A 26533-nucleotide genomic window follows, 5' to 3' on the forward strand; every position below is an offset into this window, starting at 1 on the left:
TAGCATTGCAATGCATGCAACTCACCTAGCATTCCCTGGAGAATCTTGCTCAACTTTAAAGTTATCTGTCCTTCCGATGGCTCTAAGTCCTCATTGATGAAATCCTTAAAACCGCAGGATCTATTCTTTTTCATTGTAGATCCTTTGGCTAACATGGATTCATGACCACAATAGCTAATGAAGGCATCTAGCTTTGAGGCTTTATACCTCTGACTCTCTTATGCAGAAGACTTGGTCCCAAGAACCTACAAGTTGGTTTCTCATTGTATATCTTGGTTATCACCATAATTGGCTAGCCCATCCAATTGATTTTGGGCACAGTGAGACAAAATTTATATCAGAAATACGTGAATAACCAGGAATATGTATTGACTATCCACTGGGGTCACAAAACAATGTAGGAATTGAGAAGAGAGCTATAAGGAAGTCAGAAAATCTCCTGTTTTTCTGGACATCATATTTTAGTAGGGAATGAAAGACAATAAACCCAAAGCATATCAGAGAGTGGTAAGGACTATCAAGAAAGCTGAAACAAAACCAACTGATAGAGGGTGACTAGGTAGCTACTTAGAATGGATGGACAGGGAAGTTCTCTCTGAGGAGGTGACATGAATGATAAGATGGAACTGCAGATGTTCTGATGGTGTGACTGAGGAATAGCAAGGAAGTAGGAAAGTGGGAGTTGAGGTCAGAGAGGCAATAATGGCTGAAGCACTCTGCAATCTATGACAAGGAGTTTGAATTTCTAATCCTAAGCATCATGGGAGGGCATTGGAGGATTTTAAGTCCATGTGTTATGGAATCTAATTTTTGTTTTAAAAAGATCATTAGTTGCTCTTGTATGAATCCACTGTATTCAAGTAAGGAGTATGCTCTTCCATATTAATGAGGGTGTCCCTCTAGGCATGGCACTTATCACAGCAGTAAAAAGTAGGCAAGTGACATAGGCCTGGAATCTTCTTTGTTTGGGGGTTCCCCATAGTCATCTTTGAACATGTATTTTGTGGGGGGGCTGCTGGGAATTGGAACTCAGAGATACTCAAGCACTGAGCCACATCCCCTGTCCATTTTTATATTTTATTTAGAGACAGGATTTCACCAAGTTGCTTAGCATATCACCATTGCTGAGTCTGGTTTGAACTTGTGATCCTCCTGTCTCAGCCTCTCGAACAGCTGGGACTAGAGGAGTGCACCACCATGCCAGGCTTTGAGCATGTATTTTTTTTTATATGCAGTTGCTATATTACAAGCTAGGAATTTAATCTTCTAGGAGTCTCTTGATGCTGCCCAGGAATGAGCAATTAGGAATGAGCATGCAGAAGTGCAGGGGACTATGATGTGGACTAGGCAAGAGGTTGGATGGAGACTATTATATTCAAGGAAATTGTTCATGACGAGATGTGGGTACCAGTAAGAAAGATCACCTCAATTCCTATCCTATCCTTGGTCTACCAGGTGATCTTCCAAAGCCTATTTGCTGACAGAATACTTTCAATGCCTGGCCTCCAATCTTTGGGCAGGGGTAGATAGGGTTCTTCTCAGTTGTGCTAAGAGATATGAGAATTTTCACAGCCTTAGTTTCCTACCTGCATGTACAAAATTGTATAGTTTTCAATGTTTATCTTCCCAAGGTCTTCTTGTTTGTAATAACTGGTTCCTAGAAAGACAAGAATGCTGAACTATGCCACAGATGCCAAAAACTCTAGTCAACTTACAAATTCTCCCCCGCAAAGAAATAGATCCTGATTCCTACAGTCTCATAACCATTATCCCAAGAACTTCTACCAGTTTTTAATTTACTCTGTACGATCAAGAACAGCCTATGTGTGCTGATTATTGTGTTCTGATTATTCACACCCCTCTTCTGTGTCTCTCTCTGGACTTCTTAAAGTCTTCTTGTCATAATATTAACATCTAAGATTGTGGCAAATTATGTTAGCCTGATAAATAAAACATTAGGAAAAAAGAGTTACTTTGGGGACTGTGCTCAATGGGAGCAGATGAGCCTGATTCCTATCCTACCAGCTCTACTTCCACAAGAACAGCCCTTCCACAATAACAGTATCCACCTGTTAGATTAATTCATTGTTATACCCATAACACCTAGAACCAGCCACATGGATGTTCCATTAGCATTTACCAAGAGGTGGAATGGATTGGAATTTGTCCTGTATTGGCTCCTGACAGGACCTGACTCATGCTCTATGCCTTCTGTTTGACCGTTATCTCTAATGTCTCAATTTCTTTAGGCCTAAATCACTACACTCAGATTCTGAAGGAAAAGAGTCAACAGAGAAGTAGTTTGGGGAACAGTTTACCTTAGGTACTCTCTACTATGTGCCCTGTACAACTGTCTTCCCAATTTTTTCTGCAAAGGATCCATGAGTTAAATAGTGAACCCTAGCATTGGCATGTATGTTAATGTTTATTGGGGGTGGAAGGATGACCTACAATGTGTTTTCAGTAGTCTTAAAAGTCAATGACCAGGGCTGGAGTTGTGGATCAGAGGTAGAGCACTCGCCTGGCATGTGTGAGGCACTGGGTTCAATCCTCAGCGCCACATAAAAATAAAATATAGGGAAAATAAAACTCAATGACCACACAGCCACCTTAAGAAATCCCAAGAGATACACCACAACGAGGTTTGGCAGAAAGAAGACATCTGGAGATGGTAACACCTGAGCTGGGTCTTTAAGCTTAAAGAGGTTGTGACAAAGAGGTTAACAAGCTCCCAGGGAGCTCCCAAATAAATTTTAAGAAAATGTCCCCAGAGAGTAAAACTCTAAAACCAAAGCATAAATTTTCAGACTGGTGATATATAAAGTCCCATAAGACAGAATGGGTAGCAAGCCTGCAGAACTTTTTGGAAAGAAGGTGTATATGCATACCTACATGCAGAATTTGCCTCTCTATTTCCACTTGAATATTTAACCAGCTTGTCCTGTTTTCAGACACAGATATTTTATCATACATATCATACAGGTCTTTGCGAACTCATTGCTTTTGCACCATAACTTTTAGAGATTAAACACTTTCAACACATTTTATAGGTATTCTTACGTAGTCCTACTTTCTCTTTCGAGCAACAAAATTTATTTCCTAATATCTCAGGCGACAAATCTCGCGCAGAAAATAACACAAAAAAACTGAAAAATAAATTCAAAAATTTTCCCGTCCTGGGTTTCAATCCCTGGTCAATTTAGCAAGTCTGCAGTGTTTCTTGAATCAGCAATCCCTCCTTGAATATGAGGTTTATGTGAGTGTATCGGAGGGACTATCTGTTGGGAAACCCCTACTCAAAACCAAAATGATTTTAAAAACAAGAGTCAGCTTGGCCATAGGTCTCTTTAACTTGGGTCCGCTTTCTTCCGGGTTTATTTTCCTTTACCAAGATGGATCTCGCTCCTCATAGGTCAGATTTTACGCAGTGACGTTATAGCCCCACCCACCAACTTCCCACCTCCGGTCCTAAGTCCTTAGGAGTATAATTGCCTGACCGGCCCCTAGTGGGCGTGACGCCGGATGTGACGTTTCCGGAAGCGCCGGGTGTCATCCTGGAGGAAAGGTGGGGAAGGGTCCTGGATGTGGTGGGTAGGCTCTCTGAGCATTGTCGAACTCTGAAAGGAGCGGCCGCCGTGAGTGTGGGCCCTGAAGCCTTCTCCTTCCTCGTGTCCTCTGCCCGGCCCGCGTCGCGCGAGGCCACTGAAGGCTCCGGTCCCCGCGGGCTGGCGCCTGACCAGCAAGGCCCAGCGCTTTCCTGTCGACTACATTTGAAAGACCCGTCAACCTTGGATGATTTTGCCAGGGAATGGCAATTGGGCTTGAGTGCCTTCAAGAAGGGCACCCCAAGCAGTTGTGGATGCATCCCTCTCTACTGTAAACGCCCCCTCTGCTCATTCCTGCTACTTCCTTTCGCTGCCTCCGTAATTTCTCCCTCCGGTTCTTCCCGCCACCTCCCCCCTTATTTGTGGATGCTATATTTCCTCTATGAAGTGTTGCTCAACCCTTGCTGGCCAGTGCCGCTTGGTGGCCTCGGCAGGGGAGGGGTCCTTACCTCACCCACAATTACCTCCTCGTAGAGGTACTGAGATGCAGTGAGCATCCTGTTTCCGTTAGCTCTGATAGACTGGATACTGAGTTTACCAATGAAGCAACTTGGGGAGGTTTTAGATTTGCAAGAGGCTTTGTGGGAGATGCAGTGCTTTGGCATTACTAGCAGTTCCCCAGCGTTTCATGGTCATGAAGGGTTTTAGAGGGGACGTTTAATGAGGGAAATGTGACCTGAATATTAAGGAAACCTCGAAATAGAATTGGCCTGGAGATGACAAACTCTGAGGGAAGGGTTGGCATAGAAAACAGAAAAACTGCCCAGACAAATGAAGCAGAAATGTGCAGGTTCCTGGGTGCATTACAATCAGGAGGAGTAAGATACAATTATGGAAAAAACAAGAGACAGTTGACACTGGCTGTGAATTACAAGATGAATTGTATAGCTTGAACATTCTAGGGCATGTTGCTTAGGGTATACTACAATTCAATGCATATCAAATACCCAGTTTACTTTTGGAGATTATGGAAAATACTCTCAAGGAAATCTAGAGTCTAACAGCAATAATACCTGGAAAGATTGTAGAATTATTGGAGTTTGGGACACAGGGAAGGAAAACTTCCAGACTGGGAACCATGTTTCTCCACATTACTAAAATACCTTTGTGCCCTTTTGTTATTAAAAGAATGCTTAGTTTTTGAAGATGAATAAATTGTTGTCTTAAGATCCAAATATCAAGCTGACATGATGGCACATGCCTATAATCCCAGTCTCCCCCCACCTTGAAAAAATAGCATTTGATGACTGGGATATGTGGTCATAACAATCAATGGCAGAATAAATAAGAATGGGTTCCACTTATAATTAGAACTAAGGGTGATATTTATCTAGTTGGGGGGGAAAAAAAAGTAAAATTCAGCTGGGCATGTTGCTTGTAATCCCAAGGACTCAGGAGGCTCAGACAGGAGGATCACAAGTTTAAGGCCAGCCTCAACAATTTAGCAAGGTCCAAAGCATCTTAGTGAGACCCTGTCTCAAAACAAAAACTAAAAAGACTGGGGACGTTGCTCAGTGGTAAAGCACCCCTGGGTTCAATCCCCAGTGCAAAAAAAAAAAAAAAAAGTAAATACCTTGCCATGAAAATGAGGCACAATGTTTTATACTGAAAGGAATAGTGGTTTAGTGAGCAGAATTATAATTATGAACATTCATCCTCAAACAAGTTTCCCTAAGTTTGTACACAAATATGAAAAAGTATAGCAGAGAAAATGTCAGATACTCCGTAAATTAAAATGACCATACATGAAGTCACTTAACAATCCTCCTGAAAGTTCACTGAATGTGCTCTTTCAGGTACTGGGGTAAATGCAAGTAGGTAGCTGGAAGGAGAAATGATGGAAGAAATACAAGGTACTGTACCTACTTTTATGATGCTCTAAGCAGGACTACCTAATAACAGGGAATGACTGACGTGAAAGGTAGAACTGAACCCCCTTGGCCTGTTCTTGTTATATTCATCATAATGCCTAGTTGTGGCACAAGGATTTTTGAAGCTGCCAATCTTCTCATCATGATTTGAGCTTCCTGGAGGGTTTCGGCCTTCTTGTAGGAGAGAGACTTTATTTGATCAAAACCACAGTATATTTTTTTCTTTATATGTTTTCTTAAAGTAGAGGTTTGTGAGGTAAACACACTTTGTGGACTGTGCTGGCATGATGGGGGCCTTGTTTTTGATGCCATCTGTTTTCACTTTTCTGTTTCAGAACATCTTGGTCCTGATGTCTGACCATGGAGATGTGAGCCTCCCACCCGAAGACCGGGTGAGGGCTCTGTCCCAGTTGGGAAGTACTGTGGAGGTGAATGAAGACATTCCACCTCGTCGATACTTCCGCTCTGGAGTTGAGATGATCCGAATGGCATCCATTTACTGTGAGGAAGGCAACATCGAACATGCCTTCATCCTCTATAACAAGTACATCACGTAAGACACCTACAGTTTCCTTTTTCTTTTCTGGTGACTGATGCCTCACTTATTCTGCCCTTGTACTCACTTTTTCTGTTCACAATTGCTAAAATGAGAGAACTTTATAGCATCATCAGTATTAATCATTTTTTGCTAGCAGCTCCTACATATTGCTTGTCTTTGCCATTCAAAGACATGAGTATTGAAGGTGTTGTTTTCATGACTCAGTGATTTCATGAGTAAGAAACTTAGTCCTTCAGGCTATGCCTACATGGCCCAGCTGTTAGACAAAAGATTTGGTAGTTAAACTAGATGTGTTATGTGTTGATGAATGTTTTTACTGTTCTTTTTCTCTTAAAGCAGCTGATAATGGGATTATTGTTAGGGTCTAGCAGACCCAAAATTCTTTGCCTCTACTTATTTTGTAGCAAATTGAGTAATATAGGAAGAAGTTGTTCTTCTTAACCTGATCACAATCCTGAAAATCTTCAAATAATTATCAACCACCTACAATTTGCACGGCTCATCATAATAAGACCTTTCCCTTGAGTTGTTTATCATCTTTGGGTAGGCAGTATGGATAGAAGATTTCAGTACTACTGACAGGGAACAACTTCTAAAGCCCCAGTGACAAAGAAGTGACGTGTAATTTATAAAGGGGATAATGTTATTGAAGGTCTTATTGATCATTTCAAGTCTTGTTCTTTCATAATAACAGGACCTTTAAAAATAACTACATGAATCTGTACATCTCTCTGTACTTCATAGGTCATTTCACCTACATAATTTCACTTTGGTCTTCATAGTTCAGTGAGCACTGAGTAGAGGACATCATCCTCCCATTCTACATAGGAGGTAATCAGAGTTTAGTGATATATCTGTGTTCCCCAGGTTAGAGTGACAAAACCTATGTTTTGTAATTCCCAATTTAGGATTCACTCTATAACATAAGTTTTTTGTTTTCCATATAGTAATATTTTGTCAGTTGAAGCTACTCTTTTGAGATCATTGTCATGAGCCACTATATTTTTTGGTTATTGTTTTTTGAAAAGATAACATATACCTATGATATAGAACTCAGATGTCAAAAAGAATATATGTATGTATATATATTTATTTAAAAAGTAAATCTCCTTAACCATTTCGTTTTTCCTTCCAATCTTCAGTTCCTCTCCCCAGAGAAAGTCGCTCTAATTAGTTCCTTATATGTCCTCCCAAAGAGATCTATGTGTATCAATTATGTCACATTAATTTTTTGATTACATACTCATCTTAAGCAAGATTTCTGACCTTGGAAGTGAATAATTCTTTGTTATGGGCTGTCCTGTGCTGCTCTCTAGCAGCATCCCTGTTCTCTACCCTTTAGGTGCCAGTAGCAACACCTGCCTCCAAGCTGTGATAGCCAAAAAAGTCTTCTAGACATTACATAATACAAAGTTATCCTGGTTGAGAACAAATGCTCTGAAGAAAAGTATGTGGCCAGGGGACTGCCTAGGACTCATAATTTTAGAGTGGAGAAAAGGGATTGCTGTTGTCTAAGACAGAAGTATTGCCCATTTCCTCAGAGTAATGCTATCATACCCTCTCATGTGGTCTTAGTGTTAATAAAGTTTCATAAAGTTATCATTACACTCTGCTTCCCTTTGCTAGTAGGAATTCTTCATTCCTAGACACAGTACTTATTTTCCTGAGAAGTTTTGGTGGTGACTCTCCTCTTTTCATACTTGACTGCTGGAAGAAATACTATTCTTGTCTATTTCCAGTTATCTTGTAGATTGTTTTCTCAAAATGAAACCCAGGGGCACAATTTCTTTAGAGAATCACTAATTGAAAAAGTTCAGTAGAATCACAGAATTACTCTACCATATATGCTCTGAAAGGTCTTCTGGGTCCTACTGCCCTATATAGAGAGTGCTTTCAGAGCAAGGACCTTACTTATTCTGCAAATATATAGAGTATGCCTATAGTCTACTTGGTACTGCACCATATCCTGGACACCATAAGGAGTAAAATGGCTTTATTGATATTCTTTTATAGGTATGGGAGAAGACAGCAAATAGATAAGCACATATATATAGTTACAAAATAAGATCCTGTGAAGGAAACAGAGTGCTGTGACAGAATAACCACGGTATCTAATTAAATATGTTCAGGGTAAGGTCTCTCTGACAAGGTGAGCTTTAAACTGAGACTTGAAGGATGCAATCAAGTTAGTCATTCCAGGAGCATAGGATTCCAGAGCATTTAAAACAGAGGTAATTGTGTTCAGAAAGTCTTAGTAGGAAAGACCTTTGTGTGTTCTGAGGACTGAATGATCATTGTATTTGGAGTGTGGCAAGTGAAGAGGGAGAAAGATTGCAGGTGAGTTGGAGAGACAAGCAGGGCTGTATCCTGCAGGACTTTATAGGCCATAGTAAGGAGTTTGCTTTTTATCCTGAGAACAACAGAAAGCCATTGAAAATTTAAGTGAGATTGTGTCCTAAACTTGTATTTTTAAAATATGAGTTTTAGCTATTGTGTGGTAAATGGTGGAGGGGTACTCAGAGAAGGCAGGAAAACCAGCTAGGATACTCTTTCAGCAATTGAGGAAAAAGCTAGTGGTTTGGAATATTGTGGCATGGCAGCATGGGAAGAGGCAGATGGATTTGGTAAACGGAGGTAGATTCCAGGGGATTTACTTATACTCAAAAAAACAAAAAAAGATGATTACAAGGTTGACCTTAGGTTTATGCCTTGAGCAGCTTGGTAGTCTGTTTCCTGAGTGTATCAAAAAGAGTTGAGGTGCTGTGTCACTTGTAAAACTAGCTACTCAGGAGGCTGAAACAGGAGGACTCTAAGTTTGAGGCCAGCCTTAACAATTTACTGAGACCCTGTCTTCAAAATATATAAATAGATAGTATTTATAAATAAAATGGAGATGTAGTTCAGGGGTAGTACCCTTGGATCAATCTCTCTGTACCAAGAAGAAAAGAAAAGAAAAGGCAGGGGAAGGGATTAGGTTGGGATGAGATCTAAGAGTTCAGGTATGGGTTTTTTTGACATGTTAAATTTGGGATGCCTATGAGATGTTCATGTAGAAATGTCAATAGGAGGTTGAATGTACAGTCTGAGAGATCTGGGCTGGAAATATAAATAAGGGTGACCTCAACATGCAGATGCTTCTGAAGCCATTAGAATGGGTGAGACCTTCTAGTGTAGAGGTTCTTAACCCAGGGTCCAGGAACCTCTCAGGGATTCATGGATAGAATTCAGGGGATTCATGAAGTTGGATGAGGAAAATGGTTCTTGATTTTTCAGCCATTGAATGAAATTGAGCATTTCTTTCCATTTTGAATGTAGTCATATTGAAAATATTTATAACCTTGTCACCTAGAAATCAAGATATTTTCATGTCACTTTACAGTTATTCTGATATAGAATAGCATCTAAATTTACCTCAATTTCAGAATCATGGTACAGAATTATTAAACCCATGACTTGATCCTGTTATGTAATATAATAACTACATTAATAAAGCAGCACATATCACTTTTCTTTTGTGTTTTGACAATTGTATTCTTTTGTACTTTTTTGCACTTTATACCTTACAAATATCATTCTGTGAAGGGGTCCATAGGTTTTATTAGATGCCAGAAGGATCCATGACACATAGAAGGATCAAAAATTCTTGATAAGAAGAGAAGGATCCTAGGACAGAAGCATGAGGTTGGTTGTTGGTGGGAGAGCCAACAGAGGAGATTTTGAAGAAAAGTTTGAGAGGCAGAAAGAAATCCAGGAAGGAGTGGGATCCTATCATGGGATCCTAAAGAGTTCATTATTTGAAGGAGAATATTAGGTGAATGAGTACAGAAGTATGGCCTTTCTGGTAACAGGATTAAGGAGACACTAGAGTAGAGTGAGGGGAAAGGTGAATGGAGGATAAGAAAGTGGAGGTAGTGAGTATACACTAGAAGTTAGCAAACTTTTTCTTAAAAGGGTCAGATAGTAGGGCTGGGGTTGTAGCTCAGTTAGTAGAGCACTTTCCTTGCACGTCTGAGGAACTGAGTTCAATCCTCAGTGCCACATAAAGATAAAGAAATAAAATAAAGGTATTGTGTCCACATCTATAACTAAAAATATTTTTTTAAAGGGTCAGATCGTAAAAATTTGGAACTTGGTGGAGCCATTTAATCTCTGTCACAACCTCTGCTTTGTAATATGAAAGCAGCCATAGGTAATAAGTTAAACAAATAAATGTAGCTGCTTCCATTGATATTTTATTTACAAAAACAGATGGTTAACTGGATTTGGCCCACTAACTGTACTTTGCCAAACCCTGGTGCAGACAACTCTTTGGGGAAGTTTGGATAGGAAGGAAAACAGAAAAAGGGGAAGTCTCTGAAGGGAGACAAGGAATATGTGAATATGTATGTGTGTGTTTTAAGATGGGAGATTCTAGAGTATTTTTTTTTCCATCAGTAAAGGATGCAGTGGTGAAGGAGAGGGTGATTGATGGTCCAGAAGAGAATTTAATGTAGCAGTGAATTCCTCAAAAGGCAAGTTTAAGAGTGGTTTTGAATGTGACCTGGTGTTACTTTGGTAACACAAATTATCAGTGTTAACAGTGAGACTTATGTAGGGAGTCTGACCCTACATAAGGGGTTCCACTTATAAGACTATTTAATATAATGAACTAGGTCTGGAGGAGAGCTGGCAGGGTGGAATTTGGTAATTCATTGACTTGATTTGTTGGATTTGGGGTTTAATGTGGGACTTCATTGGGTTGATTTGGTGGAAGCAATAAGTGTAGTAACCTCCATTTTCTTGCAGCTGCTTTCAAGACCCTGATTCTGATTCTGTGAAATGACAAGTGCAGAGTTGCAAAGATGTTCTAGCTCGGTGATTCTATTTTTCTTTCTTGATTTACTTAGTATATTCCAGCAACAGCGTCTCACTTTTCTAGTTACTACAACTGAGAAGAGATGAGAGAGTAGGGAAGGAATCTACCTTACCATTCCTCTGCCTCCCCCACTATTGAGAATCATTGTTGTAGACCTTTTGTGGATACTTTCAGGATTTAAAAGGCATTTCTGCCATTTTTCCTGGAGCAGTTCAGGCATCTTAATGATCTCAGACATATTTTCCTGCTCCGTAGTTTCTCTGCGTAGGAATGCTTTGCCTTTTGCAGACCCCAGCATAGAAGAAAGATCTTCAGCATATTAAATCAGTACATATTTTCATGATGAGCACAGACAATAAACCAGGCTGTGGATTCTTTCACAGCTTTTTATGGTCATCGACTAGGCTATACAGATAGGACTGAGAGTATTCACGCAGTTCTTGTCTGCTCTGCTCCTTTAATGCAAATCCTCTTTCAGAATATGAACTGTGTTGAAAACGTTTACTGGGATTGGGGTTTATAGACTGAAGAAGGGTTCATCTATGCTACTGCTTACTTCACTGAATAACTTTTAAGAATGGAAGAAATGAAAATTTAAAGAAGAAAAAAGGAAAAAACAAGATGAGGGTTCTTAATACATTTATGTTATAGAACTTCTGTTTGATTTTTTTAAAAAAATTTTTGTTTTTAGTTGTAGATAGACACAATACCTTTATTTATTTTTATGTGGGGCTGAGGATCAAACTCAGTGCCTCTCACATGCTAGGTCAGTGCTCTACCACTGAACCACAACCCCAACTGACTTTTTAAATTAGTCGTTTTCATACAAAATTAACATTTGTTCATGATAAAAATTGTTTTCAAATGCTACAAGTGAGATACTAAAATGAAAAGAGAAGTCCCATTCACCAGAGGTGACCACTGTGATGTCTCTTACACACGACAATGTTTATGCATGTTCAAGCACAAAGAGGCTCTCGTGTATATCCTTTTACCTTGGGGCATGAATAGGATCACATTCTGTGTTCTTATCTACAATTTGCTTTTTTAACAGTAGCATTTTTCCTTATGAGGACATACTAAACCATCTAGTTCAGAACTAGTTCTTCTTCCATGAGTCTCATTCCAGATCTCTTCATGGCTTATCCTCTTCCAGTCCTTACTCAAATGCCACCTTCTTATTGAGGCCTTCCTTACCTGCTCTATCTAAAATTTCACCTCTCGAGCTGGGGGCTGGGACTCAGCAGTAGAGCGCTCACCTCTCACGTGTGAGACCCTGGGTTCAATCCTCAGCACCACATAAAAATAAATAAATAAACAAAATAAAAATATAATAAATAAACAAACAAACAAACAAATAAATAAATAAAATTTCACCTCTCCCTTATTACTCTCTGTTCCTCTTTCCTTTTTTTTAGTACTGGGGGATCCAACCAGAGCTCTACACTGCATGCTAGTCAAGCACTCTATCACTAAGCTACATACCCAGCCCTTCCTCTTTCCTATTAATAATGACCTTTCTAATGCTGATTCTCTAAACTACTTTGTTTATTTATAATATTGACCGTTCCCCTACCGTAATGTACATACTATTCTGGAAAAAAATTTTTTTTGGTACTGGATATTTAACCCAGGCGCACTTTACCACTGAGCTACATCCTCAGTCCTTTTTGCTTTTTTATTTTGAGACTGGGTCTCACTAAATTGCTTAGGGCCTCACTAAGTTGCTGAGACTGGCCTCAAACTTGCAGTCCTCCTGCCTCAGCCTCCCTAGTTGCTGGAATTATAGGCATATGCCACTGTGCCTGGTGGAAAGAAATTTCTTTCTGGGTCATTCACTGCTTTTAGAATAATGTTTGACCCTATAGTTGATGCTCTGTAAATATTTTTTAATGGATGAGTAAATTATTACATTGTTTTCATATTTGGGTATACTTTAGTTTTTAAACTGCCCCTATTGATGGACATTTTCTTTCAATTTTGTTTTCCCTACTTTTCTGAACAATTCAATTGAATAGTTTTATATGTATATCTTTGTACTACTGTATCATGATCTCTAGAATAAGTTCCTGGGGGTGGAATTGTTTACTCACATTTTAAATTTTGAATAATTGTCTCCCATCTTTTTCCTCCCCTAAGGAAAAAAAAATATATCAATTTACAATCCTGCTAACAAGGTATTAGAACACCCATTTCCCTACACACCTACCTATACCAGGTATAACCAACTGTTAAGGCTTTGCCAATCTGAAGAATAAAAATGATATCTTAATTTAATTTCTTTCATTATGAGTGAAGCTGGGCACCATTTCACATATTTATTCACCTTCTATATTTACTTTTACATTTGTCTCTTATTTTTCCATGATTCTTTTAGTTTGTTCTGCCTGTGTTTTTTGCTAGTGTATCATTGTTTGCTTTAGTACATTTCCTCTCTCTAGGCTGCAACCAGACATAACCCCAGAGAACAGTATACATCTGGGCCACCACTTTATGCCTGGAAAGTTTCTAACTCTGGTGTGCACATCTTCATGCTCATTCTTGTTCATATTTTTGGTTTTTTCCCTAAAAAATAATCATATAAGCACATATCCAGTGAGTTTTTATGCTTCATGCTAGGCACTATGCTTGGCAGCACTTTTATTTTCTCTTTGTTGTGGTTGTTGATTGTTATGTGTTGTATATATAGGTTTTGTTTTGTACTGGGAATTGTACCCAGGGCCTTTCACATGCTAGGCAAATGCTCTACTCCGTGACCTACACCCCCAACCCCTTATTTTTATTATCTCTTTATGTCATAGCAACACTATTAGGGATTTCTAGTTTATCTCCATGTCTATAATTTATATGTATAAAGAAACTGAGAGATGATGAGAGTAAGTGACTTACCTAAGTTCATACATCTAGTACATGATGAGGCAAGGATCTGAACCCAGGCAGAGTGGCTCCAGAGCCTGTCCACCTGTCTGTTAAGCTCTGTTACGTCAAGTAATTGTAATGGGATATGTTGTCCATTCTATAGGCATTTTTGCTCATATGTCCCCATCCAGAAAGTTGACTACAGTGACTGAAACAAGGGAAAGATATTCACATGCAAGCCTGGAAGTTTTATCTTATAAAACTTGCTTCCATTTACATGGTTAAAGTCAAACTGATATAAAAAGGGATATGTGAAAAGTATCATACCCACTCTGATCTCATCTACTCTGTTTCCCCTGCCTTCCAAACATATTTTCTGTTTCTTTACAAACTTACAAAATAAATACCTACATACATAAAATATCTACCACTCTTACACATAAAGTAGCATACTATGTATACTTCTAAATGTTTTCACTCAATTAATCCAGAGGTTATAAAACACTTTCATTCATCTTTATTGAGTATCCCTTTACCCAAGGCACTGGGCTGGTTTTAGAAGATTTTTACAAAAAAAAAATATGAAAGACAGAAATCTCTGGCCTCAAGAAGTTTACATCTAGTTCTGTAATGGTAGCACAAAGTATGTTATTTCTATGACATGGTGCTTTCATGGCTATTCATGGCCTCAATCTCAAGCAGATTCCCAAGCAGATTCAGCTGTCTGAAGGTAGTAAATATGTACCTTGGTCTTTGGGGTCAAGGTGGGAGATCTACTGAATTATAAATCTCTAGAATATAAGAACTAGTGTTATTTACCAAATCTTTAGCATCTTGCAGTTTGAACAAATGAATCTTCCAGAAACCTGCCGTGTGTGTGTGTGTGTGTGTGTGTGTGTGTGTGTATAAGATTTTTAGAGCCATTATGATTTTAGAATTCATCCTTGTGTGAGGAGTCTGGTCAAGTTGTATTAAAATGAAATTTTCATGTGTCTGATATAGAACTGAAGAGAACTGAAGGAGGAAGACTTATCTACAAAGGGTTTGTTTAGATGTGGTCTTCTTACTGAGGCTTCTTCCTCCATGTACTCCTATTCCATGGGCAGAAGGTTGAAAAAGTTTATCTCAACTGCAGTATAGTATTTAGAGCCATGGACAAGCCACCCTTGAATTATTTGTTTGGGATCTCAGTTTATACATATCACATCCTTATTCTATTATGACATGTTTGTTCCAGATACTCCAAGAGCCTTATGGAGGCAATATGGAATAGTTCAAATTCTGAGTCTGCCACTTTCTTGCTGTGACAAGTTGCTGGACTTCTAATTGTTTTCACTGTCCCAAAATAGATACCATGAATCTCTGTGAATTGATTCAATTTATGTTCCCCACTGAGCTTTCTAGCCAACAAAATAACTAAAAGAGAACATGTAGAACTGATGTTTATCTAACCACTTAATCAAAGATCACAATGCATGCTATATGTATAGTATATGCATAACACATATATTATCTAAGCATTTTCATGCTTAGTATGATGTAAAAGAATATTCTTTGAAGGAATATGAATTCCAAAGAAAAAATGTCAGAGTTAAATGTCACAACTCACTCCAGTCAGAATGGCAGCTATTATGAATGAAGACAAACAACAATAAGTATTGGCAAGGATGTGGGGGAAAAGGTACACTCATACATTGCTGGTGGGACTGCAAATTGGTGCAGCCAATATGAAAAGCAGTATGAAGATTCCTTGGAAAACTGGGAATGGAACCACCATTTGACCCAGCTATCCCTCTCTTCTGTCTATACTCAAAGGACTTAAAACAGCATACTACAGGGACACAGCCACATCAATGTTTATAGCAGCACAATTCACAATAACTTAACTGTGGAACCAACCTAGATGCCCTTCAGTAAATGAATGGATAAAAAAAAAATGTGGCATATATACACAATGGAATATTACTCAGCAATAAAAGAGAATAAAATCATGGCATTTGCAGGTAAATGGATGGCATTGGAGAAGATAATGCTAAGTGAAGTTAGCCAATCCCAAAAACTCAAATGCTGAATGTTTTCTCTGATATAAGGAGGCTGATTCATAGTGGGATAGAGAAGGGGAGCATGGGAGGAATAGACGAACTCCAGGTAGGGCAGAGGTGTTGGAGGGGAAGGGAGGGGGCAGTGGGTTAAAAAGGATGGTGGAATGTGATGGACATCATTATCCAAAGTACATATATGAAGACCCAAATTGGTGTGAATATACTTTATATATAACCAGAGATGAAAAATTGTGCTGCATATGTGTAATAAGAATTGTAATGCATTCCGCTGTCATTTATTTTTAAAAATCAATTTAAAAAGATGACCAAAAAAGAATAGTAATGAACATGGTTTTCTCTTAACTTTCTGCTCATGACTGCCAAACTTTTGTCCTCTGAAGAATGTTTTGTGACAAAGGTCCTTTGCTTTGAAAGTCTTGACATGTCACAACATGAAAAGGATCTCTTTCTTTGGAGGTACTTTTTTGGGTACAGGATAGGCTTTGTTTGGTTTGATTTGAAAACCAAAAATTTTGGTTTTTGTTTCGGTTTTTTTCCCATCCTTTGTGTTATAGGAGTCTGATTTAGTTATCTTTTTCATCACTGTGACCAAAAGACTTAACAAGAATTTAGAGGAGAAAAGTTTATTTTGGCTCACAGTTTCAGAGGGTCAGTCCATGGTCAGCCAATTCCATAGCTTTGCACCCAAGTTGAGGCAGAACATCATGGCAGAAGGGTGTGATAGAGGAAGCAATTCAGGACATGGCATCAAGAAAGTAGAGATCTCCACTCACCAGGACAAAATATAAACCCCAAGACATGCTTCAAGTAACCTATTTCCTCCAGCACACCCTACCTCCTGTAGTTATCATCCACTTACTTCATATAAGTGAATTAATTCACTGATTAGGTTACAACACTCATAATCATTTCACCACTGAACCTTCTTATATTGACTCACACATGAGCTTTTGGGGGACACCTAATACCTAAATTGTAACAGAATCTGATGCTTGCTGCCCATGCCTGGTTTGAAAGAAGAGGGAAAGGCTTTTTGTGCTTTCCAAGCATGGAGATGGGTAGGGCACTTACCTTGTCTGGGTACATATGCCTGTTCTCTATGCCCTGTGCCTTTGGAAACTTCTCATTCAGTGTCTGCAAGTTAGAGGAGATGCATTACTTTGGGGACTTATGGATATTTGGAAATTATTCTTGAATCATGATAATTCTGATCTGTTTCCTTAGGCTCTTTATTGAGAAACTACCTAAGCATCGAGATTATAAATCGGCTGTCATTCCTGAAAAGAAAGATACAGTAAAGGTGGGTCTTCATTTTCATAGTTGCCCATCAAAAAACTTCAAAGCAGCACAGACTAACTTTAAGACAAAAGTAGTAGTCTCTGCATCTTAGCATCAAACCCGGCTGATAGGTGCTAAGGCCATCTCATCACAACAGTTATGAGGTAGAAGGTATGATATATTAGCAGGTATTTAAATCACTTTTTTGAACATTGTTGCCACATAAGTTTGACCTAAATCTTTTTCTCTACTTATTGGCTGGCATTAGAATTGTTCTAATTCTTAGTTTCTGTTTTATATCTCAGAAATTAAAGGAGATTGCATTTCCCAAAGCAGAAGAGCTGAAGGCAGAGCTGTTAAAACGATATACCAAAGAATATGCACAGTATAATGAAGAAAAGGTCAGTATATAAATGTATAGAAAAAGAAAAGAAAATTATTTTGGTTCCTTAGGCTATACCCTGATACTATGATTTTAATGTGATAGTTCATTTTGGGGGTGCAAAGGTCAGTAACAAAAAAGAAATGATTAGACAGAGTATTCTAGCATAGATTTAGTTTATTTTTCCAAGAGGATAACTTGAGGGATATTAAAATCTATTGCCTGTCTGCTATATCTCGGGCACAAATATCAAAAACAATGAAAACTCTTACCAAAACAGGTTTTAAAGATAGAATTTGGAGGTTTGATTCACCTTTGGTTAAACATAAAGCTGTTTGTAATCATTGATTATTCAAGCTGCCTTCAAATGATTCCTGTTAAGAATTAATCCCAGCTACTCAGGAGGTGAGGCAGGAAGATTTCAAGTTGGAGGCCAACCTTGGCAACCTAGCAGACCCTGTCTCAAAATAAAAAGGGATGGGGATGTAGCTCAGTGGTGGAGTACCCCTGGGTTCCAACCCCAGCACAAAAAAGAAAAAAAAAGTTCAACCTCTGGGGAAATGCCAGGGATCTACAGTGATGTCATTTCAGATGTGAATACATACTGCAAGCATTTCCATGTTATTGTGTAGTTGTCTGCCAGGCTCTGTTCTGGACTCTAGTGTTAAAAATTAGCAGAGGTTTGAACAACTATGAGGTATGTATTTCTAAGGCACTGAGTAACTTAAAACTTTAATGAAGGAGGTTATTACTTATTATTTCTTTTTTCTTTTTTATTTGGTACTGGACATTGTACTCAGGGACACTCGACCACTGAGCCACATCCCCAGCCCTCTTTTGTATTTTATTTAGAGACAGGGTCTCACTGAGTTCCTTAGCACCTCACCATTATTGAGGCTGGCTTTGAACTCGCAACCCTCCTGTCTCAGCTTCCTGAGCTGCTGGGATTACAGGCATGCGCCACTGAACCTGGCTTACTTATTATTTCTTATTAGTTTTAATTGTTACTCTATGTGGAACTGATCACCAGAAAAACTTCATTTGGGTCGAAATTCAGTGGAGACCCCTGATATAGCAGGTATAAGTTTGGATTTGATTCTATTTTATAGCCTTACTTAGGATATTTACATGGCACAGTTAAAGAACAGAACTGTACATGATATAAGTTATTGGGTACAGATAATTAGGAACATCAAAATTTCAGTACAGAAGAAAATAGGTAGAGTCATTAAGGGAGGATGAATGTGGAGGTTTGTTTCACATTTGGTTACACCTAAAACTGAAAGGATTGGGACTTTAACTGTATTTGAAAACAGGTATATGGTGTCTGGGTAGAAAGGGGTGGGGACTGTATTCCGTTAATATAGAGGTACCAAGGGAAGCATAGATCTTGTATTGGAAAATCAGATCAGCACAGAAGTACATTTTGGAAATCTCCCTTTCCCTGAGAAGAGTTTCTTCTAAGGTGTGAAGTGTTAGCCTAAGTCTTTTCCTCCCTTTGTAGAAGAAGAAAGCGGAGGAATTTGCCCGGAATATGGCTATCCAGCAAGAATTGGAAAAGGAAAGACAGAGGATAGCACAGCAGAAGCAGCAACAGCTGGAACAGGAACAGTTCCATGCCTTTGAGGAAATGATCCGGAACCAGGAGCTAGAAAAAGAGCGACTGAAAATTGTACAGGAATTTGGAAAGGTGGACCCTGGCCTAGGTGGCCCACTGGTGCCTGACTTGGAGAAGCCCTCCTTAGATGGGTTCCCTACCTTGCCTGTGTCATCCACACAGCCTTCAGACTGTAACACAACCGCAAGGCCAGCTAAGCCACCAGTGGTGGACAGGTCCTTGAAACCTGGAGCACTGAGCAACTCTGAAAGTAGTGAGTCTATTTACTGTTGTCTTCTTCCATTTTTTGCTACCCCAGTGTCATTCTGGGGGATTCATCCTAGGAGTGCCTCTGTGATCCCACTTATCAAGCTCTAATAGCAGAACTTCCTTTAATAAGGACTGCCATACTGTGTTCTGTCACACTGGCTGTCTTGTAAAAGAAGCATTTGTTGAAACCATACAGTTTACCTGAAGCCAGGTCAATTTTTTGAAAAACTGGTGCTATCCTTGAAAGTCAAACCCTCAGCTTTTAAGGGATTTAAAATGGTCAGTGAGTAAGAAACTACCATTAGCTTTTTGTAAAAAATAATCTTAAAATATAAGTACCATGTGCAATTCAGTGACTAACTTTAAAAAATAAGAAATAAAACAGGCTACTGAATTGTGCTTGCCCTGAAAGCATTTCTGATTCTTAAAGAGTTTAGTCAAGATAAATATTGTGTATAGTGGTCAGTCTTTCCTCCTGTCACCTTAATGGCAATCAAGAAAATAATAATGGGGTAAATTGATGAGTATGTCTTGATCATTAGAGGAATCTGTGGAAGGCCAGAATCGACTTTCAAGTAGTCATTTAAAGAAGTCAGCTTTGCTAAAAACCCATTTACAGGTACAATGTAAGAAGGGAAGGAGGGCTGGGCTCTGAGCCCTGACCTTTTGACATCCACCCCCATTTTTCTGGCAGGCTTATCTCCCACTACTGTTCTTTCCTACGTATTCTAAGTTTGGGGAAATTGAACTGTCATGTTCCCAGGACATTCCCTGCACTGCCTTCCTAAAGAGGTTTGTTAACATTTGCCTTCTACCTACTCTCTGTTTCTGCCTTCCTGCTTTTCTTGAAGTCTTTCCAGTTCCTCTCCCTTCAATCAGATTGATTCTGTTCTCTGTAAAACTCCCAGGGCTCTTTTTATCTCTAATACAATTTAGATCATTTACCTGATCATGTAGTCATTTGTCAATAACTAGATTTTCACTTCCTGAAAGTTAGGACCTGAGTCTTGCTTGAGTCTAATTCACATTTGTGTTCCCTGTGTAGGCTGAGCACAGTGTCTACTTGGTATGCATTTAGTAAGTGAATTTATTGAATTGAAGGGAAGGGACTGTGCCAGATCTTAATTATCATCCTTAGATGTCATCATCAGACTACCAAATGATGGTATCCCCTGGTCTGTTGTTGTCACCTCTCTGGCAGTTCAGGCCTTGCTGTTCAATGTGCAGAAACAGAATATACTTTTTAACTTTTTTCCTTAATATGAAAATATGGCTATGAAAGTTGCTTCCTAACCTTAACTTGCTGACTTTTTCATGGGGTTTCTCCATGGTGCTCAGGAACTGGGTCCATTCTTGACATCCTGAAGCAGTTTTATGAGCTACTTTGTTCATGTCTTTTTAGAGGGATCAGACTTAAGTTTTTTGTTATTTCATCAGGGTGGGGTTTGGCATTTAAACTTTCTTCTAAAAGACTAAATTCAGAAGTAAATAACTACCTAAGTCAGATTATATTATCAAGACAATATATACATCATTGTATGCTTCTTTGAAAATCATACTTTGATATTCTTATGAGTTCAAAGAGAGATAAAAAATAAAATGTTCAGTTGAATGGGGGGGTATTTTTTAATCTTTTTCTTAGATTCTGACAGAAAATTCCTAAATATCTTAGAAATGTTTTTGAACATAGTAGTTTACCTTCATCTTACCTTGAATAATTAAAGCCTACTGTTTTCCTAAAGTATCAAGGGCATCAACTCAAATGTCCAAAGTTTTCTCTAAATCAGATATGGCGTTTTCCAGCTGTGAGCCTGTGAAGTGAATAAGTTACATGCTTCCAAAATATAAGAGTGGAACAGGTATAGGACAGTCAAGGGAGAAACAAATGAAGAATGGAGTGATTGGAGCAGGCTTGGTAGTGCATGCCTATAATCCCATTATGTGGGAGGCTGAGGTGAGAGGATTCCCACGTTCAAGGCCAGCTTGGGCACATACAAACAAGGAAAAACAACATTAAGTTGAAAAGTTGTAGAACAATCTCATTTGATTTCCTGTCCTGCATCCTGGACACACTAGGACAAGGATTGGACCCCTCAAGACCTCAGACAGCTCATTGCTATATTTTTGCTGGATTCATTTCACCCAGCAGCTCTCATAGGAGTTAGGGTCTTTTGTCCTCATCTTGTACAGACTGGAGTTATGGGCTGATGGCTCTATGGTTCTAGGTGCTTGAGGAGCTGCTCCACTCCTACAAATCTAATAGGCATTGCCCTACAGAGGACTCTTTTTGATGACCCTGCTCCTGTGTAATGTCTCTGTCCAGACCCTCAGGCTATCTGAAACATATTTTGAAATCTAGACAGAGATCACATGGTCTCACAGTTCTTAGGGGACTTGGCTCATATGACTATGGAGGTTGAGAAGTCCCACAAAAGCCTTTTTGTAAGATGGAGACCCTGGAATGCTGGTCATGTGGCTTAGTCAACATCCAAAAGCCTCAGAATCAGGAAACCTAATGGCATATTTCTCAGTCTGGGAATTATGAGAATCTAAGAGCCACTGGTACAAGTCTTGGAGTTCAAAGCCTAGAAAGCCAGTTTTTATTTCCCAGGGGCAGGAAAAGAAGAGTGCCTTACTTCTGCCTTTTTTGTGTTTCTATCTGGGCCCCAAGCTGATTGCACGATGCTCACCCATATTGAAGGCAGATCTTCCCCAGTCTGTAGAACCACACATCAGTTTCCTTCAGAAACCCCATGAAAGTCACACCCATAAATAATTCTTTACCCTATAGGTATTCCTTAATGCAGTCAAGCTGACACCTATAATTAACCATCGCATCTCCTAATGAGCTGTGGCCACAGGGTAGAGATGAGACTTTACAACACTTTTTTATGCCATTAGAGTGAGATGCCCACTCAGTGTCTAAAGTTGCAGGGATTCCAGTGACTTAGCATTGCTCTCCCAATGCTAGCAGCTGTGAGGTTTGCTTGGAATGATTCAGCTTCATGGTCTCAGACATGTTCCCTTCTCAATTACAGTTCCTACAATCGATGGATTGCGCCATGTGGTGGTGCCTGGGAGGCTGTGTCCACAGTTTCTCCAGTTAGCCAGTGCCAACACTGCTCGGGGAGTAGAAACATGTGGAATTCTCTGTGGAAAACTGGTAAAAAAAAAAAAAAAAAAAAAAAAAAAAATCTTTGAACTGAGACTGTTTATTTTTCTTTGACCTCCCATGACTCTCAGAGAAGATATTCAGGGCCAGTGTCTCTTTACATCAAATATTCCAAGAAAGGAACCATGAACTATATACTATAGTCACTTTGGATCTGTTGACTCTGTATTTGGTTGCTTTTCAGAGTCCTTTGAATTGAACTGATTAGTATTATAGTTAGAAATAGCTAACTAAAGTTAGTAGGAAAATCTAGCCACTACCTATATCACTATGTTCTAAGCACCTACTTTTTGATAGGCCCTAGGAATATAAAATATATGTAAGGCACAGAGTACATGTCCACAAAAAGTGTCCAATCACTCTGGAGAGATGGGAGATATACAATAAAAGATAAATAGCATTCTGATACTATGTACCATACAATCACTAGGAATTTTGAGGAGGAAAGATCAATGAACAGAGGTGCTTAAAGAACCCATTACTAACTGCTGATTGAATCCATGAAGGAAGTGGAACAAACTTAACCTGAGTCTTAATGAGAAGGACTTAACAGTGGAGAGAAATTGCTTTAGACATAAGCAAAGGAAGAGAATGGTACTCCACCTGGAGCTTTTCAAGAACCACGAGTGCACTTCAACAGGGCTGTGGCAGTTACCCATGCTATGCATCAGAGGGGGACCTGGGGTTGGTCTCAGCATCTCTGGCTTCACAGAGCCCCCCAGAAATGCACATTAGCAGCCAAGGTTGTGAACCACTGAGGTGAGGGATTCAGGGAACATGAAGGAGACTCATGCTGTGGTGGGAAGTACCTTTGCTTGTGTAGAAGTTGGACTCTCCAATGTGTGGGGTTGCAGGAGTGCCCAAGAATTGTGACAAGCTATTTTTTCCTTTGGCAGATGAGGAATGAATTTACCATTACCCACGTTCTCATCCCCAAGCAAAGTGCTGGGTCTGATTATTGCAACACGGAGAATGAAGAAGAACTTTTCCTCATACAGGATCAGCAGGGTCTCATCACACTGGGCTGGATTCATGTAAGCAAATCTGAGCTCACTGAGGATTCCCCTCTTCTCTTTGTTATAGACACTGCTTGTTTCTTTCTTTGAATGGATTGTATCTAGGTTATTTATTCTTTTTCTCTCCTTTGGATACAGTTCTTAGTATACTTGACTGATTGTAGTCTACCATTGATTTTTGAGTACTACTTAGTGATTTTTTAACTTTTTATTTATAGCCTGTAGTCTTTATTATGCACCATGTACCTTCATGTAAACCATAAGTGCCTCCAATATAGTTTTTCAAGTGTTTGCATATCTTGGGTATACTTCTTGTAACTTTCAGGTAAAATATAATTTCTTGCATAAAGATTATTTCTTAATTTTTCTTTCTATTGTTTTCAATCCCTCACTTTCACATACCAAGCTGCTTTTCATATTGTGTGACATGCATGAATTATAGACAATTAAATTGGCATATTTCTGGATTTGAGAAGATTGAACATACTTGTAATTCAGAACTAGAGAAATAGTGACCTACAAGGCAGTCCCATGTACAGAAGTAAATACTGACTTACCTGTTTATGTGTAGTCTTCCCCCTCATTGTAGTAGATGAGGGATAGAAAACATGTCCCCTGTCTGCCCAGGAATACACATTTATGTAAGATATGATTTTAGTCCCATACAAGAGATGATAGAAATAGACAATGAACAACTCTTCACATGAGGTAGAGTGTGCTAAGGGCCTCAAGAGGTACTAACAGGGCACCATGGAATTCAGAGGCAGGAGGGATCCTACCTCGTATGATTTAAGAGAATTTTGGCAAGATGGGCCAAAGAGAGTTCCATGTGAGGGGACGGCATTAAGAATAGGTAGACTGTGTTCCTAGAGCACTAAGGGTACAGTTTGTTGGGATTTATGGTTCATGTCAGGAAATGGTGGTAGGTATGCTTTAATCTGCTATATTGGAGCTGTGTTCTTGAGGATCTTGGGTGGACAGGAAAAGTAGTTCTGCTTTTAGTAAGTGGAGAACTCTTAAAGGTTTTTGAGCAGAGTAGTGATAGGATCAAAACCATACTTTAGAAAACTTAACATAAAGGTAGTTTTAAAGTAGGTTAAGGTGGGGAGATCATTTAAGAGGTTAGTGCGTTGATAAAATCTAATAAGATGAGAGCTGGGGTGATGGCAGTATGTTTGGGAAGGAGGAGATGAATTCAGAGGATTTGGGAAATGAGTAATAGAGGATAATGAGTAAGAGCCAGTGATGACTCAGAGATTTTGATCCTGGCTCATGGGGGTGGCAGTGATCATCTCATAAACAGACACAGGGGATCCAGAAGGAGGACTAATTTTTGGAAGTGGGTTTCAATTCTGAGCAGGTTGAATTAAGGTACTTGTGAGACACCAGATGGTTGGAGGTAGTCATCATGTAGTTGGAGGCAGGTACTCAGGAGCAAAATCAAAGCAGGAGAGGGATCTGAAAGTCTTCTACACTGAGCTAGCCTTGGAAGTTAAGGAGAATTGAGGGCAAGAAGAGATTCACAGGCTTCTGAGAGGAGCAGAGAAATTAGTTGATAGTGAAAATGAGACAAAGAGATGTGTGAGAAAGTCAGGTTCCTGTTAGGATACAAGATCCACAGGAGGAGGGATATTATAAAAAGAAATTTCAGGCTACTAACCCTACCACATACTCTAGAAAGCCCCAGCATGGTGAAGATTTGGATCAGCCTTTTGGATTTGGTGAGGTTGTTGAAGACCCAGTTTAGTGGATTTTAGACCTTGGTGGGAGTAGACTATAAGGTTTAAGAAGTCATGGGGATTGAGGTTGTGGCAATAGTGAAATGGACATGACCATTCTGAGGAGCTTAGCTCTAGAGGAGGAAGAGAAATGGAATGGTGGCTTATGGCAAAAGTGGACTTAGAGAATGTTTCCTTGATTGTTTAGTATGAAAAGGCTTAAATGTGTTTTGATTTTGTTTTTTCAAAAGCTTTATATTTTTAAATATAATACATTTATAAGTGTACCTAAGCTGAATGTACACTATAATGAATCATAAAGTAAACATCTATGTACCCATACTACCTAAGATAGGAAATAGATGCTGCCAGGAGCCTGCTCCTACCCAGTCACACTTCCTCCCTGGAAAAGGTGAGCCTTCTCCTGAGTTTTCTCATCACCCCTTCTTTGCTTTCTTTGTAATTTACCACCTAAATGTGTATCCTGAAACATTATAGTTTAGCTTTGCCTGGTTTTGTCCTTTTTGTAAACAGAATTATATGTGTTTTTTATGTCTTCTTTTGCTCTACTCTCTGAAGGTTTATTCACATTCTACAATTTATTCTACAATTCTCATTGTAGTTATCTGAATATGTATGACCAGTGAGCCAAAGGAATAGAGTTAAAAGGACAAGAGAGCCAAGGTATTATGACAATAGGAAAATATCAAATCTGAAGTACAAAGGGAGGTTCATCTTCCTGTGAGGTAGAAAGTATCCATTCCTCCAAGACAGACTTGAAGGAAGAGAGATGGATATATGGAGAGATTTTTGAAATGATATTTTGGCCAATCAAGGGAACTTTTTAGGCAGGTAAAAATTTGATTTCCATAAGGTTTGGAGTCTAGGTCTACTGCAGGGCAGGAGGGAGAGAGAGGTAGATTTAGAAACAGGAGTAGATGGGGGAAAGTTTGTGATGATTACTATTTAGACTTCATGAAATTGATAGTAGTTCAGCTCCTCCCACCTCCCATGATATTTCTGCACCATTTCTTCCTAGTTTAGGATTAAAAACAATACAAAAGCACACTATAAGGTTTGCTCAGATCTTAAAATTTCAAGAGGGGAATGCAAAAGATCATTTTTTTTCTTCTTTACTTTGTCAACTGTAAAACAGCTTCCCTGGTCAAAAACATTTCATAGTCACATGTTGATCTCCAGCTATTGGAGATCCCATATGAAGAAGCTCCTTCTCTTCTTGTCTCAGCCCTTCTTAACCCTTACTGGCCCTCCCACGTGGCCACTCTGC

At 39.2% G+C, this 26533-nt stretch overlaps 1 protein-coding gene across 2 annotated transcripts in view; it reads left to right on the plus strand.

Annotated features, from left to right (window-relative positions):
* The first annotated feature begins 3464 nt into the window (after positions 1–3464).
* The window catches only part of LOC107154207 (STAM binding protein), a 30941-nt gene continuing 7872 nt past the window's right edge, over positions 3465–26533 (plus strand). The window contains exons 1-7 of one of the 2 annotated variants that reach the window (XM_015499793.2): positions 3465–3565; positions 5812–6029; positions 17037–17112; positions 17396–17491; positions 18977–19343; positions 22378–22502; positions 23408–23545. In XM_015499793.2, coding sequence (XP_015355279.1) covers positions 5827–6029; positions 17037–17112; positions 17396–17491; positions 18977–19343; positions 22378–22502; positions 23408–23545 — 1005 coding nt within the window. In that variant the 5' untranslated portion in view covers positions 3465–3565; positions 5812–5826. The other variant, XM_015499794.2, reaches the window with a different exon arrangement.

Source organism: Marmota marmota, unplaced genomic scaffold (genome assembly GCF_001458135.2).
Source record: "Marmota marmota marmota unplaced genomic scaffold, marMar, whole genome shotgun sequence".
NCBI classification, from domain to species: domain Eukaryota; kingdom Metazoa; phylum Chordata; class Mammalia; order Rodentia; family Sciuridae; genus Marmota; species Marmota marmota.